Below are 21,420 nucleotides of genomic sequence, written 5' to 3' on the forward strand. Positions count from 1 at the left end.
TAGCGTTTCACCCGCCTTCCAGCAGAGTTCTGCCCGCTCTTGCGGCACAGTGCCTCACCCTCCATCCAGCTGAGTTCCGCCCGCTCTTGCGGTACAGCGTCTCGCCCGCCATCCAGCTGAGTTTCTCCCGCTCTTGCGGTACAGTGACTCGAGCGCGCCGAGATCCGGATGGCACCGAGGTGGTGTCCAGCAAGTTTCACTGGTGTGGCCATCCTACAATGCTGCGCCGAAAGACGGCGTGGGGTGCCCGGGGGGGGGGGGAGGCAGCGCAAACGGGCCTCTCCCTCCTCCCCAGGTGGACGCACCTCATCTGCAGTGGGGCGCCTCTTAGCGTTTGACTCGCCTTTCAGCTGAGTTCCGTCACAGTGACTCACCCGCCATCTAGCTGAATTGCGGCTACTCTTGTGGTGCAGCGATAGCCGGCTGCAACAGGACTCTTAAAATGGTGGCCAGCTCTTTGGATTTGGGCCTGGTCAACTAAAATGGCTCTGGGACACCTTGGAACTCGGACGCTTGCCTGCTAGGGCATGGGCCCCATTCACGAAAGCGTCCCCTCTTTTGACTGATTGTTCTTGTTGCCTATTTCTTCTGTTGTCATTTAACGGAACCTTTTTGGACTGCCGAAAAGGGTTCTGGTCCGACCGCTGGTTGGTGGAGACTTTTTGACTATATCCTGGACCTGCCCGGCCTCGCCCAAAATGGCGCCGGTATAAATGGGACTCGTAACTCCTTGTTGTGTACTTGTTGCCCAACCTTTATATCACGAGATACGTATGCAGTTTTGAAGCACAGGCGGGCGGGGACGAGAATTGATTGAACATTTGGACATCCTTATTGATATTAAGTTCTGATGTGTTATTGATTACTGTACTATTGAAAGTTCGAATTAACGTCACCCATGGTACTTGCCCGCAAATGTATATCTAGATAATTTTATTGTATCTGGCCCTGTCGTACTTTAATTATAAAATGTACGTCCACCGATTCCGCAAATGTTAGACACCTTAGTTCTTGCAACCTAATGGGTCGCCCGTTACGTTGTTCTACAGTGTAAATGTCCGCTCATTATAAACGATTCCAGTTTGCTCCGTGGCCCGCCCACGTGGTTATAGGCCCGTATTTGTATACTGACATTTTCACAATAAAGGTTTTTAAAACAAAACATGGTAGTAGTACTTACATTGGTAAAGTTTTGAATAATAGCCACTGTTTTCGAATCAGTAAAAGGCAAGTGAAATAAAGCAGTCCAATTACATGACGGTTAAAAGGTATAATACGTAGGAACGCAGTAAAGATAAATGGTCAAGGGCTGTTGTGTTTTCTACTCCTGCAACATAAAGTGATCAATAAGAATCTGATATTCATGCCTATCAGTGACTAACACAGCAGGCCGAGCCTCTTTTGCTCAACGGCTCCCTCATGGGACGAAGAAACGCCCTTTTTCTCGAAAAATGAATATTTTACTTGCAGGACAGTTGTAAATTTTCCGGGAAAATACATTAGCCTGGAACATTGTTAGTGATAAACTGTAAATGCATCTGGGTCCTTTGCTTTAGAAGTCAGAGTGAGAAAAAAAAAGGTGGGGCTTTCATCATTTGGGAAAAAATTTTTTCGAAAGCAATGAAAAGCGTTATTTTTAGGTCATATGACCAAGCCTTTTATCATTAGAATAACACAAGTAAAATGAACCAATGAAAAGTTTTATTAACAAGTCACATGACCTGTTATGCTTACGTTACGCGCTGCGCGCCGCGCTCTGGATCGCTTCCAGGAAGCTGCGCCTCGCGCACCGGAGCACTTCCTGGTGCGCTAACGCGGCGCGTCATATGACGCATTACGCGACAACGCAGGTCCAGAATATAGTCAAAATGTCTCCACCAACCAGCGGTCGGAACACAACCCCTTTCAGTAGTCCAAAAAGTTCTGTTAAATGACAACAGAAGGGACAGGCAACAAGAACCTTCAGTCAAAGAGGGGAGGGCAAGTTCTTCTCTACCGGTTTCGAGCCCCAAATACAAAGGCTTGTTTGGATGGATGTTGCAGCAGGCTGCAATGTAAATAGTTATTTAATAAAACGTTTTACCCTGTTACTTTGCTGGTGTGTTGTATATATTTATAATATTTGATATAGGGTTTGTCGTTATTTTGGGCGGGGTGGGTGGCGGAGCCGAGCTGGCTTGCAGCCATCATGGTGTCGAGCTCAGTTCATCTCACTAGTTTCGTATTTCTCATGAGGGGTTGTTCCTAATGTTTCTATTTTAGCGAGGTCAAAAAGAGATCCCATTAGTGGCCTACTGATTTTGCTCGATTCCTTTTGTTTTTTTAAACGATTTTTCACTATCTGCAAAGACTAAACAGAGTATTGCGACTCTGTGCTTGTTTGTAAATAGAGAATGAACCAAAGAGAACCAATTCTAAAACAGTAAATGCTTGGATAACAATCAATCAAATGGAGAGAGAAGCAGGCACGATGGATTACAACGGGGGCAAAGGCCTGCGTTACCTACCCTTCACTATCTGCAAAGAGAGAATACTCCTAAAAGAAAAAAAGGGGGGGGGGCAGCGTTCAAAGCACATCAGCGTGCATAGACACGAAAATGTTTTTACCTACCACGTACTTGACATTTTAAAGCTTTTCATATTTGCTATTAAAAAACCATTGAAATTCACTGAAAAAACCATAGGTTATAGACCATATATAGTTAGGAATTAGCATTTACAAAACCTTATTTTACTCACACAAAACCATTGAAATTTCATATATAGTTAGTTCCACTAACTATATATCGCGCACCCGCAATCCACTGCTGATCATGTCACATATTACATCATTCATGACATGGTCAGTGACATCACTGATGACATCACTGATGACATCTCAAATGACATCACTGATGACATCACTGATGACATCTCAAATGACATCACTGATCACATCACTGATGACATCATTCATGTGATAATACGATGAACCTCTTCAGACTCTAATATAACCTTAGATACACTCAGTGTAAACAGACACTCACAGACTGTCACTCATCCATGGAGTTACTCACACACCTAGTCAGTCATGCAAAGAATCAATCACACCTCCATTTCCTCAACTATACAGTTATACACACCTTACTTATTCAAACATATACTAACACATATTTACTCTCTTATACAATCCTTGATACAAGTTCACAATGATTCATACAGCCACTCTCACATTCACTGGCTCTTATGTTCAGTTATTTATATATGTCAACTCTCACATGGAGTGTGTTTTACATATGTACTTACTTTGACATGTAGAACTGAGATATCCATTCACTCACCAATATACTCATGCACACAGTCAACTGTCCATATAGCTGTTTCTACATGCACTTTTGAACCCATACACCTAGGGAATCAACTGCTCACACATCTATGCACAGAGTTATACACCTCCCAGCCACCCACACACATACTCAGTCTGCCATACAAATACTTGGGCAACCATTCAATAACCCATATAGTTACTGATATAGCTACTGATTTAAACATGCAGCAGTTTACAGAAGAACATAAATAATGATTGCCAAATTAAGACACTTTAATCACTAACCCATGCACTCAGTGAGACACATTTAATCATACTCTCATACAGTCAGTCATGCACCTACTAAATCCTTCATCCAGACACTTATACATCCACTCATTCTTCAATATGTAAGACATATTTTAACTTTACAGAAACATACAGTCACTGGGTGTTGTCATCAGTGATGTCATCAGTGATGTCATTTGAGATGTCATCAGTGATGTCATCAGTGATGTCACTGACCATGTCATGAATGATGTAATATGTGACATCATTAGCAGTGGATTGCGGGTCCGCGATATATAGTTAGTGCAACTAACTATATATGGAATTTCAATGGTTTTGTGCAAATAAAATAAGGTTTTTTGAATGCTAATCCCTAACTATATATGGTCTATAACCTATGGTTTTTTCAGTGAATTTTCAAGGTTTTGTAAATGCAAATTCCTAACTATATATGGTCTATAACCTATGGTTTTTTCTGTGAATTTCATTGGTTTTTTAAAAGCTAATATCTATAGCTGTAAAATATATTCTTTATTAAGTGACGTATCACGTAGCCCGTGAGACGCCTCATGATGCATCGCATAACCGTGACGTATCGTCTCTGCAGCGCAAACCAAACCCAAAACGTAAGCGCGCCAGAACACGCTTAAAGATATATATATATTTTTTTAACCTTAATTAGACAAAATCCACACGTGCACATATCACAAACGTTCAAAAAACACAATATGTCGGACTCCCGTTACGCTGCCGGTTAGCTGCCCGGTTAACGTACCAGGAAGCACCTTTACCGCGAAAAATCGCAATTTTTTTTTTCACCCCCCAGGGAACTTTAATAGCCCCCTCATCAATCCTAGGGGTTCAGGAGGGGTCTGCCTTACCCCTTTCATTCATTTACACCTTTTTTTTTTCCACCTCTTGTCTCTCGATCCCACAGAGAGACAAGATGGCGGCCGCTTCAGACTGTTTACAATGATAACAGCCAATCAGCTTCTCCTCAGACTCCCGTTACACTGCCGGTTAGCTTCCCGGTTAGCTGCCCGGTTAGCTGCCCGGTTCGCGTACCAAGACGCGTCTCTACGGCGAAAAAATCGGATTTTTTTTTTTTTTTTTGGCCCGCGTGGCTTTATAATATCCCCCTCATCAATCCTAGGGGGTCAGAAGGGGTCTACCTTGCCCTCTTTCCTTCATTTCCCCCTTTGTTTTGGCCTCCTCTTGTCTCTCGATCCTACCGAGAGACAAGATGGCGGCCGCTCCGGACTGTTTACAATGTTGACAGCCAATCAGCTCCTCCTCAGACTCCCGTTACGCTGCCGGTTAGCTTCCCGGTTAGCTGCCCGGTTAGCTGCCCGGTTCGCGTACCAAGACGCGTCTCTACGGCGAAAAAATCGGATTTTTTTTTTTTGGGGCCCGGCGTGGCTCTATAATATCCCCCTCATCAATCCTAGGGGGTCAGAAGGGGTCTACCTTGCCCCCTTTCCTTCATTTCCCCCTTTGTTTTGGCCTCCTCTTGTCTCTCGATCCTACCGAGAGACAAGATGGCGGCCGCTCCGGACTGTTTAGAATGTTGACAGACACCGGAGAGCCAATCAGCTTCGCTTCGCAAAGTTCCGATACGCGAAAAGTTTGCGAACCGGAGCGCTGCCCGGAGCGCTGTTACAGATATATATCTTGTTTTAAACGTTAATTTCTCAAAATTCACTGAAGCACATATATTGAGACCTAGCAAAGGCACATCGGGCTAACAGTCCCTACAATTTTGCCAAGTTTCGTGGAAATCCATTCAGCCGTTCGGGCTAAAAGTGAGGCCAACCGCCCTATGGAAATTAACATGGGGAAAACGCGTTTTGGGACCCCCCTTTTTTCTCGGCCCCCCCTTGACGAACCCCCCCCAAATTTACAAGAGCTGCTCAGAAACAAAATGTGCCATTTTCCTGAAAATTTCAGCCAATTCCGTCCACAAACGCCAAAGTTATTAGGCATAGAATTTTCAAAAGTTCCATAGAGAAAAAATCCTAACTATATATACCTACTGGCTATCGCCAGTAGGTAATATATATATATATATATATATATAATGTGAATCATTTCATGGTTAAAAAGTAATCATGTACATATTTAAAAACCACATTTAAAAAGATTTTTGTAAATTTCATCATTAAAGTGGTCTAAATGGGAAATGCAATACAATAGCAATGTAAACTTCACTAACAAATGTGCAACTCTACGCATGAGATTAAAGTGCTACTAAGAACTCAGTCTGTGTTAATAACAAAACAAATCCCAAATAGTATATTTACAAGTTGGCCAACGTTAGGGACAACAAACTCTGATGGCAACCCCTTTGCAATGAATTTATATGTCCTACTTGTGGGAGGATAAAATTCCCCACCCCTATACTTAAAGCGCAACCTGTGTGGTGCAGGAGAATCATAGATCCATCACTGCAAAAAGTTAAACAAAGGACTACAATGAATAAATACTGGGTGTTGGACAGAAACTGAACATGAAAGGATGATATCACGGGGATAGCTCAATCAAGAACATTTTCTAACTTCCACCAGTGATATGGGGTAAACGGGCTGTAATATGACTGAGTACCAAAAAAGAGACGATTTCTTTACATAAAATGGTACCAATCTTCCGTAGTGTTCAGCCCGTTTGGTACCTTAGAATCTAATTCCAAAATCATTTTCGATTCCAATTGCCGAAGCATCCTATCCCTGTCCCCTCCCCTTCTGGGTTTTGGAACTGAGGAAAGGGCAAAGTAGCTGAGACACTGTAGATCATTCCCATGCACACTTTTAAAGTGTCTCGCCACGGGTAAGAACTATCGTTATTAACGATTGCCCGAATGTGCTGCAATATCCTGGCATGCACCTGAAGCCTGGTACTATCCACGTATCTCAGGCCACAGGTGCATGCCAGGACATAAACAGCATACTCTGTTTTGCAACCGCAGTTTCCTTTAATTGGCAATGGTGAAGGGCAAAATGGAGTGGTGTAGTATTGGGTATTGACCCCAAATTTGCATGCCCTACAGCTAGTACATTTATAAAACCCCAACCGTGGTGGAAACCAGGACTTCTTTTTTAACAGTTCAGGGAAAGGGTTGGAAACATGTGTACGTAGGGAGGGTCCCCTCCAAAACGTAATATTGGGTGAGTCTGGTATATGAGATGACAGGCAACTGTTTTTCTGTGTGATTTGATGCGGCTCAGCCTGGGTCTCGACGAGAGTCCCGCTACGCCTCTGTGCAGTTCTGCTGTGTTGGTAATTGCACTGCAGCATAGGAACAGGTATGCCAATGCAGGATGTAAATGCATGACAGACGGCGGGAGACAACCAGTAACCCACTTGGGAGTTATTTTTTGCACTTTGAAGCCGAGTACGACAACTCACTGGAGTAAGAAACAGGCACTACAGCAACCATCGGGCCCCACAAGTGGCCACGCCCAGGTGGGTGGAGCGAGTGAACTTTAAAAAATGGTGCCGAGCAAACTGTTGTCTCGCTTTCATCAAGTTGCCCGCAGCCCCTGAGGAAATGCTGTCGAGCATGAAACGCGTTGGGCAGAGGCAAGACATTTATTGTACGAAGTACTTCTGCTGTGACTGAACATTGCTTTCCAGCATTAAAAACCGGCTAAGCAAAGTACTTGTGTGAGGCTCCGTCATAACAGGCAACTGTTTTTCTGTGTGATTTGATGCGTCTCAGCCTGGGTCGTGACGAGACTCCCGCTGCGCCTCTGTGCAGTTCTGCTGTGGTGGTAATTGCACTGCAGCATAGGAACAGGTATGCCAATGCAGGATGTAAATGCATGACAGATGGCGGGAGACAACCCGTAACCCACTTGGGAGTTATTTTTTGCACTTTGAAGCCGAGTACGACAACTCACTGGAGTAAGAAACAGGCACTACAGCAACCATCGGGCCCCACGAGTGACCACGCCCAGGTGGGCGGAGCGAGTGAACTTTAAAAAATGGTGCCGAGCAAACTGCCGTCTCGCTTTCATCAAGTTGCCCGCAGCCCCTGAGGAAATGCTATCGAGCATGAAACGCGTTGGGCAGAGGCAAGACATTTATTGTACGAAGTACTTCTGCTGTGACTGAACATTGCTTTCCAGCATTAAAAACCGGCTAAGCAAAATGCTTGTGTGAGGCTCCGTCATAACAGGCAACTGTTTTTCTGTGTGATTTGATGCGGCTCAGCCTGGGTAGCGACGAGAGTCCCACTGCGCCTCTGTGCAGTTCTGCTGTGGTGGCAATTGCACTGCAGCATCGGAAAAGGTATGCCAATGCAGGATGTAAATGCATGACAGATGGCGGGAGACAACCCGTAACCCACTTGGGAGTTATTTTTTGCACTTTGAAGCCGAGTACGACAACTCACTGGAGTAAGAAACAGGCACTACAGCAACCATCGGGCCCCACGAGTGGGCACGCCCAGGTGGGCGGAGCGAGTGAACTTTAAAAAATGGTGCCAAGCAAACTGCCGTCTCGCTTTCATCAAGTTGCCCGCAGTCCCTGAGGAAATGCTATCGAGCATGAAACGCGTTGGGCAGAGGCAAGACATTTATTGTACGAAGTACTTCTGCTGTGACTGAACATTGCTTTCCAGCATTAAAAACCGGCTAAGCAAAATACTTGTGTGAGGCTCCGTCATAACAGGCAACTGTTTTTCTTTGTGATTTGATGCGGCTCAGCCTGGGTCACAACGAGAGTCCTGCTGCGCCTCTGTGCAGTTCTGCTGTGGCGGTAATTGCACTGCAGCATAGGAACAGGTATGCCAATGCAGGATGTAAATGCATGACAGACGGCGGGAGACAACCCGTAACCCACTTGGGAGTTATTTTTTGCACTTTGAAGCCGAGTACGACAACTCACTGGAGTAAGAAACAGGCACTACAGCAACCATCGGGCCCCACGAGTGGCCACGCCCAGGTGGACAGAGCGAGTGAACTTTAAAAAAATGGTGCCGAGCAAACTGCTGTCTCGCTTTCATCAAGTTGCCCGCAGGCCCTGAGGAAATGCTATCGAGCATGAAACGCGTTGGGCAGAGGCAAGACATTTATTGTACGAAGTACTTCTGCTGTGACTGAACATTGCTTTCCAGCATTAAAAACCGGCTAAGCAAAATACTTGTGTGAGGCTCCGTCATAACAGGCAGCTGTTTTTCTGTGTGTGATATATATATATATATATATATATATATATATATATATATATATATTTTCTCCACCAAAGTTGCCCTTGAGGATTCGCCACTCACACGGGGGTAACTGCACTCGTTGCCACAGGTGGGGGGTGTCAGCATGACCTCAAACCTTCCGATAGTGCCATACGCGTTTCGAGCTATACCAAAGCTCTTGATCACTGGCGCGATGAATGAGGAAGCAGGTAAGTATGGAACATCTCTTTTAATTGGTTACAAGTCCCGCCCATGTGGGCGTCACCGCAGGCATTCTGGATGTAGTAGTTCTCCTCACATATGCCCACAGACTCAAAGGTTCCTTTTGCGCAAGTGCGCTGCCTCCACGAACAAAGTTTCAATAGTTCAACCCAATAGGGCGGAAGGTCCCGAGGGCATCACCGATCACTTCCCCAATTTCACCGTGGCTCTGGCCCCCCGCGTTCTTGTGAATGCTCAACATGCCAGAGCACTCCAGATCCGCTTGCTCAGCGGCGGGGCAAATCCGCGACCGGACTGGCCGCATTAAAATTTTCTCCACCAAAGTTGCCCTTGAGGATTCGCCACTCACACGGGGGTAACTGCACTCGTTGCCACAGGTGGGGGGTGTCAGCATGACCTCAAACCTTCCGATAGTGCCATACGCGTTTCGAGCTATACCAAAGCTCTTGATCACTGGCGCGATGAATGAGGAAGCAGGTAAGTATGGAACATCTCTTTTAATTGGTTACAAGTCCCGCCCATGTGGGCGTCACCGCAGGCATTCTGGATGTAGTAGTTCTCCTCACATATGCCCACAGACTCAAAGGTTCCTTTTGCGCAAGTGCGCTGCCTCCACGAACAAAGTTTCAATAGTTCAACCCAATAGGGCGGAAGGTCCCGAGGGCATCACCGATCACTTCCCCAATTTCACCGTGGCTCTGGCCCCCCGCGTTCTTGTGAATGCTCAACATGCCAGAGCACTCCAGATCCGCTTGCTCAGCGGCGGGGCAAATCCGCGACCGGACTGGCCGCATTAAAATTTTCTCCACCAAAGTTGCCCTTGAGGATTCGCCACTCACACGGGGGTAACTGCACTCGTTGCCACAGGTGGGGGGTGTCAGCATGACCTCAAACCTTCCGATAGTGCCATACGCGTTTCGAGCTATACCAAAGCTCTTGATCACTGGCGCGATGAATGAGGAAGCAGGTAAGTATGGAACATCTCTTTTAATTGGTTACAAGTCCCGCCCATGTGGGCGTCACCGCAGGCATTCTGGATGTAGTAGTTCTCCTCACATATGCCCACAGACTCAAAGGTTCCTTTTGCGCAAGTGCGCTGCCTCCACGAACAAAGTTTCAATAGTTCAACCCAATAGGGCGGAAGGTCCCGAGGGCATCACCGATCACTTCCCCAATTTCACCGTGGCTCTGGCCCCCCGCGTTCTTGTGAATGCTCAACATGCCAGAGCACTCCAGATCCGCTTGCTCAGCGGCGGGGCAAATCCGCGACCGGACTGGCCGCATTAAAATTTTCTCCACCAAAGTTGCCCTTGAGGATTCGCCACTCACACGGGGGTAACTGCACTCGTTGCCACAGGTGGGGGGTGTCAGCATGACCTCAAACCTTCCGATAGTGCCATACGCGTTTCGAGCTATACCAAAGCTCTTGATCACTGGCGCGATGAATGAGGAAGCAGGTAAGTATGGAACATCTCTTTTAATTGGTTACAAGTCCCGCCCATGTGGGCGTCACCGCAGGCATTCTGGATGTAGTAGTTCTCCTCACATATGCCCACAGACTCAAAGGTTCCTTTTGCGCAAGTGCGCTGCCTCCACGAACAAAGTTTCAATAGTTCAACCCAATAGGGCGGAAGGTCCCGAGGGCATCACCGATCACTTCCCCAATTTCACCGTGGCTCTGGCCCCCCGCGTTCTTGTGAATGCTCAACATGCCAGAGCACTCCAGATCCGCTTGCTCAGCGGCGGGGCAAATCCGCGACCGGACTGGCCGCATTAAAATTTTCTCCACCAAAGTTGCCCTTGAGGATTCGCCACTCACACGGGGGTAACTGCACTCGTTGCCACAGGTGGGGGGTGTCAGCATGACCTCAAACCTTCCGATAGTGCCATACGCGTTTCGAGCTATACCAAAGCTCTTGATCACTGGCGCGATGAATGAGGAAGCAGGTAAGTATGGAACATCTCTTTTAATTGGTTACAAGTCCCGCCCATGTGGGCGTCTCCGCAGGCATTCTGGATGTAGTAGTTCTCCTCACATATGCCCACAGACTCAAAGGTTCCTTTTGCGCAAGTGCGCTGCCTCCACGAACAAAGTTTCAATAGTTCAACCCAATAGGGCGGAAGGTCCCGAGGGCATCACCGATCACTTCCCCAATTTCACCGTGGCTCTGGCCCCCCGCGTTCTTGTGAATGCTCAACATGCCAGAGCACTCCAGATCCGCTTGCTCAGCGGCGGGGCAAATCCGCGACCGGACTGGCCGCATTAAAATTATATATATATATATAGTCCAACAAAGGCCAAAGCTTCTCAAGATACTTTCACCAAGCAAGAAGAAGAGTTTTCTGCATTGATTACAAAGCTTAAGTCAGAACAGAATTGTATTGTGAGAGATGCAGATAAACGTGGAAATATTGTGCTCTGGGATAGAGCAAAGTACCTTAATGAAGCTTATAAACAGCTTAACAATCGTAGCAACTACATCAAAATATCAGAAGTAGTTATGAAGAACAGTTTCAATCTTTATATATTCAGTTGCAAGAGTGGTATGTGCAATGTTTAATCACACACGAAGAGTTTCAGTATTTGAAAGTCTCAAACCCGGTAACACCAGTATATTATCTTAATCCTAAGGTTCACAAAAATGTAGATAACCCACCAGAGCGGCCGATTATTTCTGCCATAGCGGGGGCCTTAGAATACACATCTAAATACATTGACTCATTTCTATGTCCTATAGTGAAGCGACTTCCATCATATATCCAAGATTCAGGTGATTTTCTACAAAAAATTATCTACCTTGGGAAAATGACTTACTCTTGGTGACAATTGACGTGACAATGTTATATACCAGCATAAAACATGAGGATTGCCAATGGGCCATTAAACATTTTTTGAAAGATCGACCAATCAAACTATGGTCGCTCACGCAGATGCTATTATCGATGGTATCTGTTTGCATAAAAATCAACTATTTTTTACTCAACAATGACCTGTACAATCAAGTCTGTGGAACCGCGATGGGCACCTGCTTCGCCCCCAGCTATGCTAATTTGCTTATGGGCTGCTGGGATGAGCAGGTGGTCCTAGCGGAGTTCCATTCAAAATGGGAAAACAATATACCCCACTGGAGTTGGTATATTGGCAATCTCTTTATTGTTTGGAATGGGTCTGAGGAGTCAGTTAAAAACTTTATAAAAAGATTACAAAATAACACACTTAATCTGAAATTCACTAGCAGCATTAGTGCTACTACAATTAACTTCTTGCACCTAACGCTGTACGTCAAAGACTCCAAACTCCATACGAGTTCATACAGAAATCCCACTGCGGGCAATACTTTATTGCATGCAGCCAGTTTTCACCCGCAGAATTTGATTAAAAGTATACCGTATGGGGAAATTCTTCGAGCGATTCACAGCTGTAGTGACAAAAGCTGTTTAGAGTCAGAACTTACTACACTCAGCTCGCGCTTTCAAGAAAAAGGGTACACTAAGGAGAGCATCCAGAGTTCAATCAGTAAAGCCAAAAAGAGGAGCACGGAAGACATCGAGTTCAATAAAAGTAAAAATCAAGCCTAGCATAAAACTCAAGCCAATCAAGTAAGAATGATTACCACCTACAACCGTCAGCACAAACAAGTCAGGAGTATTTTGACTCGGCATTGGCACTTAATTTACAATGATCCAGTACTACAGCCATTAGTGCAAAAAAAAGGCCGGCGATTACATTTAGGAAAGCTAGGTCCTTTAAACAAATGTTGGTATCTAATATGCTGCCACAAAAACAACAGGGTAGAATTGGCTCTAACTAGCTTAAAAGAAAACCTGGATTGGTCAAGTGCTCTAAGTGTAAGGCCTGCAGATACGGCAAGAACACACGGTCCTATACTCTTGGCTTGCCAAAAAGGGAGAAAAAGATCAAAAGTTTTCTCCCATGCAAAACAGAATATGCTGTCTACGTCCTTAAGTGCCCTTGTGGCCTGAGGTACATAGGCAGCACAATACACCCAGCCCACATTAGGGTGTTACAGCACATGAGAGCAATTCGCAATGGCGACAAGGCATATCCAGTAGCGCGCCATTTTGAATCTCACCATGATAAAAATGTGTCAGGGCTCAGCTACCTTGTAATTGACTGTATTCCGCCAAGCCTGACTATGAGTTCAAAGTCTGGGTCTTTGCTTTTGACAAGCCCCTTTGAAGTTAATGAGGTTTGTGGGTTCATCCACCTACTCTTCCTGCAACGGAAAGAAAACACCTTCCCACACCTAGGTTATTGCCTTCACACTTGTTTCAAACCTCACTCAGGCCTAGTACAGCTCGACAGCTTTTAGCACAAATATGTCTTTAAATGGAGTCTGTCGCGGGTACATGTCAAAGATTATACAGTAAAGTGTATCATCTATACTTTGACTAGTCCTATGTGCCAGCTACAGCCTGATCATTGACAATGTTGTTTTGAACCTAGTTAATGGGGGGAACATGCCATTTCAAAAGTCAAATTTGCTCCATTCTTAAATAATATGCTCCTTACCTTGTGGTAAGTAAGGTGAAGTGGGTGTAACATTTATTACTGAAAATGAGGTTGTCCTACCTGTTGAAAGGGTGATTTTAAAAAGTCTGTGCAGCATGGTTCAGTCAGCTGCTATCAGGATACATAGGGTAGGCCTGAAGCCATGTTTTGACTTCCACTGTAGGGAATGGCATAATAGGTGCTGCAGTCCATACATGGTATAGGACTTTACATACCAGGGATGCATTTCTACACCATATACTAGAAAGTTAATTGTGCTAATCAGGTTTAAATACATTTCAATATGTTTACAATGAGGACAGGCACTTAACTCCTTGTTGCCAGGGATAACCGTGCCCTGAGTTCTAAGGCCAACAATAATAGGGTCCAGAAAAAGGCAACAAATCTGGGATGAGCATGCACTAAATGTGGAATTCCTACAGCAGAGTTTTCATTATATCAGAACTCTGATAATAGGGCTCATTTTAAGTCAGGATTATGATTTTTATAATGTTGTGATTTTGCCTATTTTTGATTATAAAAGCCACTATTTATGTTAGATTAGTGAATATTAAGAGACTCTTTGTGTCCAGAGGCTTTATTTAGGGACTCTGCCTATTGTAGCTTATTCATCATGTAGGTTGTCTGGGTGGAAAAGTCCCCTGCATGGTGACTGAATGGCACCCCAGCACTGTACAATATTTTGGTCATGGACGAACACAGATCATGCATATGCCCCATGACCTAGGCCTGCCTCACGATAATCCAGTACTATTAGATTGGGAGGGATCACCAACTGCTGCCTTCATAGTGGTAGAGGGTTATTGCCCTTACATGGAGATCAGTGACATTAGCGCGGTGATGGCAGCATACCCGTTTTGTGTTTCGTAGTGTTCAGTAGTGTGAAGAGGACTTTTTACATGTGTTACTGGAGTGGTGCCTGCTGCTACACTCATGTAACATTTTGCTGCTTTGTACTTAACTCATCCTTGGCCTACAGGGTGAATGTGTGCAGCACCGGACAACGTTTGATACTTGTGTGTGTGGGATAGGATGGATGTGTGCCTGTGGATGGTACATAAGATGAAGGTCTGTAGGTCTCATTTTAAAATCCCTGGGCATGGACAGCTAGTAGAGGTGAAGACTGCACCCCCCAGACAGAAAATTAGCTTTTTTTAACATTCCTCAGGGCTGGGATGGGAACACACACCCTGGAGGAAGTGGAGCAGGACATCCTCTGTGCACATCAAAGAGCGCTTTGATTCTCTGAAGAGTTATTTGTCAGTGGAAACCTGGCTCATTGTCAGGGAGATGGTGGGTCTGATAAGTTTGGCATTGTAGGACCAGAAAATCTTGATAGATGGTAAGGCTTAGACTTTTGTGAGGCATATCACAGTCGAGGCTGACAGCCAGGTGTGATCCTCGGGTACTCCCTTGGCCTGTGATAGTGGTCAATCAGAACTATTGGAGGTGAAGACTGCAGCTACCAGACAGTAAATATGCATTGCTGGCATTAATGAGGGCTGGAGTGGGAATATACATACTGGAGGAAGGGTAACAGTACATCCTCTGCGCACATCAAAGAGCACTTCGATTCTTGGAAGAGTTACTGGTTAGTGGAAACTGTGCTCATTGTCAGGGAGATGGAGGGTCTAATAAGGTTGTCACTGTAGGACCAGAAAATCTTGATAGAAATGAAGGCTTAGACTTTTGTGAGGCATATCACAGTCGAGGTTGACAGCCATGTGTGATCCTCGGGTACATCCTTAGCCTGTGATGGGGTTCAATCAGATTTAGAGCCCCATCTGCTGTGGCTGACTGTTTCCACATCTGTGTTTAGATTTGGAATATAAAAGCGGGAGCATAAGCCTCACAAGTTGTTCAACAGCACTGTTTATCAGTTGAAGTACTGATGCAAAGACTTCAAGCTGCTACAACTAGGACTGGAGACCTAAAGTCTGCCAACCACCCAGTAAGCCATGAACACTTGCCCTGTGCTTGTAACATCATTCTCCTGGCTGCCTGCCAAAACCAGTATAACCCATGAAAGGAGGACAAAGCCTAGTAGAGGTGATGCTTAGTGGGGTTCCTGGAGAGTGGATCACAATGAGTATAGTGTGTGGTGCCCATTCCATATGGGACAGGTTTTGTGAGAGTGGCGCCCACCCTCTTGCAAAAGTCTTTAATCCCTGTCAGGGCTTCTTTGAAGTTGTAGGCTGTCTCCCAGTACAACTGACATTGTTGAGGATATCGCACTCATTCCTCACCCCTGTAGACTTCTTAGGGATGTGCCATGTATACCAGAAGGGGGTCACTAGGCCTGTTGATACCATTGCCCGGTACAACCAACATCATTGAGACCCTCGCCTGTATACATGACCCCTGTGTGCCAGAAAGGATCCGCTAATGCTGTTAGGCCTTTGCTTGGTACAACTGCCCTTGTTGGGGCCTTCACCCTTGCCCTTGATCCCTGTTTGCCAGGAAAATTCTCTGGCGGTGAACCTACAGGTTCTGTCCTTAATAGGGATATGCAATGTGAGGAAGAACCTTGTATTAAGCCACCCAGTGCCCAATACATTCCAGGGGTTACAACGCCAACTCACGGAAAACAGCCAAATCTGCCACGGACCTGGGAACAACAAAGGCAGAAAGAGTTAATCCTCTGCTCTTGACCTTTCCCGTACTGGCATTACAGAAGCCACCAGGGAGGAGAAAAGGCAGAACAGGAAGGAGGAGCGGCAGGTGGAACTGAGGTCAAGCGGCGGAGTATGGAAGAGCTGGAAAATGCCGAAAAAGGAAGACCACGGGAGACGTCAGAAAAGGAAAACTGGGGAACAAAGGAAGGCTCCGGTGACAACGACGAAGGGCCCGAGGAGTGGAGTGAAGACTGGAAGATCCCCTGAGGAGTTGTGAAGTTGTCCCTTTAACTCAGGAGAGTTGCGGCACGGACGGTGAGTGACCCTTAACTGGGTGACGCAGAGGGAGTGGGATTGGGTCTCCAGGGAGCAGGGCAAGTAGCGAGGGGACAGGGCAGAAAGCCCTCAAGGTTCACCAAAAGCATTTTTTTGTTGGTTTCTATTCCTTTTTAATGCCCTTTCCTTTAAGTACTGTCACATCGGACTGCCCAACGGGAAAGGCAATATGAGAGCCAAGGAAACTCACATTTGCAGAATAGCGAGCAAGGCATTCTTTTAGGGAGGGGAAGGTGGCAATCTCTAGTTTTTGGCGAAGCATTTCTTTAGGACTGGAAAGTGGAAAATGCAAGTGTTTGGCAATATCCTCTGTATAGGGACACTACTGGGAAGAAGGGGGAAAGTTGGTGTTAAGTAAACTAAGGCAGAGAACCTCTCTCCTATACCTTCTTGCATCAGTAGCTTTATTCTCCAACCTGTTACGGGTAGTGAGGAGAATTGCCTGTATCATTCTCTTGGATAATGAAAGTGGATGAGAGAGAAGGGGTCCAGGAGTATCCATCTCTAAGCCTTCTGACTTTTTCACCCATCCCAAATAGAGTGTGAGATCCCATCTAGTCACTATTGGTGTGGTGGAGGACACATTCCCATTCTTTTCAGTTAAAGCATCTACCACAAGATACTCACCGTCCCTTTTCTTCTCTCGAACGTCCTGGGGGATGTCTTCCTGAAAACAAGGGACCTGAAAAGGAAAAAGAAGAAAAGTATGAAGAATAATTGCACTAAAGAAATCCAGAGGAAGACTTATAAAAGTAGTATGTGAATAAAAAAGTAAAAGTTGAAAAGCATATCAAGCCTCCTAGCTTCTATGTCCGCCCAGCCCTCCCACATGCAACAAAGTCTGGATTCAGCCCTGCAAGTTTTTCTCACAGAGGTGCTAATCCACTAAGCTTGTGAACGTTCCATATGTTCCTGCCACCCCTACTGCAGTCTCACATGACCACAGCCTGAAGAGGTGGCCAGGAGCATGGGCGCACCTTCCTCCGTCCAACAAAAAGGAAGCTGCTTTGTGTCTTCGCTTAGTTGGTAGGATTGCACGCTGAGGCCGTCACAGTCGTTGATGGCATCTGGATGCATCAGGTGGCTTCTCCTTCGCAGTCCCTGTGGGGAAGGTGATGGGGCAGCAACGATGCTGCAGGGTGTCTTCTAATATTGACTTAAACCTTTACTTGACTTCTCTAAAGTATGTATGATACAGTGTTTCAATTGATAGTAGCTTCAATACAGATGCTTCAAAGAGGAAAGGCAGTCGACTAAAGATTTCCACATCTGTCCCGTATTCCAAAAAAGTAATTGTCAACAATTCAATTCCTATCTGCGTGCACTCACTAAGGCACCCGCTGCCAAGGTGCAACCATTAAATCAAGGGCAATACAGTAATACAAGACAGAGATGCACCACTTCAATATTATCATATGAACAAAATGTCCCAGTCAAATTTTTGAATGCGTTTAATTCTTCACTCGTTTTTCATTTCTTAAAAACTTCACATGTTTACAGTGAAGACAAACAATATGTAAATGCTCATATAATGATACAATCCATATCATAAAGCAACAAAACACATAAAACATGTATGACAAACGCATAAGTGACACACATAATTATACATATACGATAGTGCAAAACAGTGTAATTTCCCAAGGACAAAAACGTCCTTACCAACAAATGACATATGGCAATAAAACCACAAAACATTAAAAACAACATACATTGTTAAAACACTAAGACAGTATTTAAGGCATATAACATACATGTGTGAATTTTACAAACTATAATATTTCATTTAGGCACTCAAAATGACCCATCCTGCCAACACCTATCTTCTCTTTATCTCACTGTCTGGGAACAATAGACAAATAAAAACTGCTAGCTACACCTGCTGGTCATGTGACCCAGGAACAGGCTTGAGGTACCGAATGGTTAGGGCAAGAATATGCCACCTTTCTAAAAGTTTTATCAAAGTCGTTCCTCAGATTTTACATCTCCCTGAAGTGATCGACGATCCCAGAGGCCAGTTCCTCATCTTATTGCCAACCTTCCGTGCCAGCAGATACATCGTCGTTGGGGTTGGAGGATGTAGTTGAGAAGAGCTCTAGTCAAACTATGGAAAATGCTGTAACTACTGATTTTGTAGGGAGCCTGCAAGGTCCGCATGATCCAGAGATAGAGCAACAGCCTGTGCAGCCTATGCAGTCTGTTCTGCTTGCGCAATCTCCGCCACAATCTTCACCTGTGGTAGAGCAGAGCTTACCCCAAGTTCGGACTACAGTGCTTTCCGAGGAGGTTGAAGGGTTAGATTTTACTGAGCTAGGAGGAGCATCTGGGGGTGTAGATATGGATAACTCTGCTGTACCTGCCCTACTTGACCCCAACGCAGTATTGGCCCCTTCCTCTCCTTCTCCTTCTCCGATGACGGCCGCCTCCGTTCTGGAAATGTTTTCAGCCCTTACCCTGGAGATAAGAAAAGGATTCGCAGAATCATCTGCTAATCAATTAGAGTTTAAAAACTACTGCGAAACGCTTGATAATAAAATCGAAGGGCTCACCATAAGAACTGGAGTGCTAGAAGAAACGGTTGGTGCCCATTCAATTTATTTGGACCAAGCGAAAGAGGACATTCAGAAACTCACAAGGGAAGATCTGGCTCTTAGCGAGAGGATGGAGACTCTTGAAAACAAATCAAGACGGGGGAACATCCGTATTTTGAATGTTCCTGAAGGATCTGAAGGATCAGATATTAAACAATACATCGTGTCCTTATTGAAGGAATCACTGAATTTAGAGCATACTCTCGCAGAATTGTCGGCTGACATTCAGAGGATTCACAGGGATCCCTTTAAACTGAATCCTCAGAGGTCTAAACCTCGTAAAATCTTAGTTAATTTTCACACCTACCTTTTAAAGGAACCCATCCTAAACATGGCTTTGAAACAAAAGTCTTTGTCTGGGAAAGGTTTTACTTTTTTGATAAGATCGGACCTTTCCAGAATCACACTCGAAAAGCAATGGGAATTTGGGAGGCGCCTGGATGCCTTTAGAAAATTAGGTGCAACAGCTCAGCTCATGTTTCCGGCAGCCCTTAAAGTAATGTACAATAACAAGATGTTTAACATCAGGTCTGTACAAGCAGCTGATGAGCTACTAATGGATCTGGGCAAAGGGGCTCGTAAGGTTTAACATTAGGCGCCCAAAACTCCACCTTAAGTACTTAAGAGGACCTTCCATTTAATTTTCTATTTTGATCTGGAAAATCAAGATGTAACCTACTTATATGCACTAGTTAATATGGTCACAGTCTTAGTTATTCTCTTTTACTTGAAATTTTTTTCACTCTTTATTAGTCATTTGAAAAGAAGGCTGGTGATCTTTCTTGCTGGGGGTCAACCGGTGGGGCACTATCTACTGGACATTGTTCCGGTTAGATATTGCAAGGGTTCTTCACGGGGGGAGGGGCAATCACCATGGGTGGGTGAGCGCTAAGGGGTGGCAAAAATATTAAAAATCCTCAATAACCTAAATAGTAGTTTTGGGAATGGTTACTCACACATTACACCTAATTATTGTAAGGAAGTCATGAACGTGATCATAAATATTCTTTTTGGTATAGTATTTTTAATCACCTTGGTTTACTGAATGAGAGATGAGTAGTGTTGGTTTTCGCTCCTGGAACGTCAACGGCCTCCGCACCCAGCCCCGAGCCAATAGAATCCTACAATATCTGAAGGACTTGGATGCGCAGGTCGTGGTGTTGCAGGAGACCCATTTAACTCATTCTGAATTGATTGCACTTACCAAGAAGAATAAATGGATTGATTTTGCGGTCTCTACCACTCAAACTTCCCATACTAGGGGGTTGCGATTATTTTAAAAAAAGGAGCTAAAGCTAAGCTGATTTCACAGGCTGTAGATTCTTCTGGTAGATGGGCCATTGCGTCAGTCCTTATGGCTGGGTTTTCAGTTACAATCGTCGGCTATTATGGTCCGAACCAGGATGACCCTTCTTGTCTGGAAACTGTTTTCTTGCAGTTACTTTCCGTTTCAGGACCTATAATTCTAGCCGGCGATTTTAACATCGTGTTGGACCCCGTCTTGGACAAGTCTCCCAATAATCGATCTTTGGTTTTGTCCTTCCTATTAGACGCTATGAGGCAGTATGGGTTTGTTGATGTCTGGCGACAAAGGTCAGGAAAACAACAAGGGGTTTATTTTCGGAATCTTAAATACCATCACAAGTCAAGGATCAACTTTATTTTAATTACTCAAAGATTGGTTGATTCCGTTAAAACAATAGATTACTTTCCCTCGCATCTTTCAGACCATTCTGCGGTTAAATTGGTGTTAGGTCTCCGTAGTAAAAAAGTACGTAGTCCTTTGACCGGTCTTTCCTTACTAATGATGAGGATATCTCATATCTTAAATCGGAGACTCTGAACTTCTTTCTATTAAACATTGGTTCTGCCTCAAATAGAATTATCTGGGACTCGTTTAAGGGCTGGTTGCAGCTAAAATTGTCTTTCGGAGGAAGAATTATAATGAAAAGATTTCTTCCATTGAAACAGAAATGGCTCGTGTTCAACACGAGATCGACATTAACAGCACAGCTTCAGGGTCTATTTTAGATCCTCTTCACAATCAATTGCTGATTCTGAAAGGAAGCCTGACTTCTATCTTAAATCTGAGGGTTCAACAGAGATGGGAAGCCAGTAAATTGGCGCACTTCGAATGTAGTGAAGGAGCAGGTAAACTACTGGCTTGGAAGACCAAATTAGATCAGGTCCGGAACAACATCGCATCTATAAAAGTAGGAAACAACAACTTTTCTTCAGATGATGAAATTAGGAGGGCATTTACGGAGTTCTTCCAAGATATATATCAAGAAGATAAGGTAATCACGGATGAGGCTATTAAGAGCTGGTTGAATAACATCACTTTACCCTCTTTTTCTTTT

General features: G+C 44.8%; 1 protein-coding gene across 1 annotated transcript; it reads left to right on the forward strand.

Annotated features, from left to right (window-relative positions):
- The first annotated feature begins 8,955 nt into the window (after positions 1-8,955).
- Positions 8,956-19,649, forward strand: LOC147688993 (uncharacterized). The gene is made up of 2 exons (XM_086939852.1): positions 8,956-8,971; positions 18,481-19,649. Exons 1-2 carry the CDS (start codon positions 8,956-8,958, stop codon positions 19,647-19,649), a joined length of 1,185 nt encoding a protein of 394 aa, XP_086795978.1.
- The last annotated feature ends 1,771 nt before the right edge of the window (positions 19,650-21,420 follow it).

Source organism: Lissotriton vulgaris, chromosome 10 (assembly GCF_964263255.1).
Source record: "Lissotriton vulgaris chromosome 10, aLisVul1.2, whole genome shotgun sequence".
Lineage (NCBI taxonomy): Eukaryota > Metazoa > Chordata > Amphibia > Caudata > Salamandridae > Lissotriton > Lissotriton vulgaris.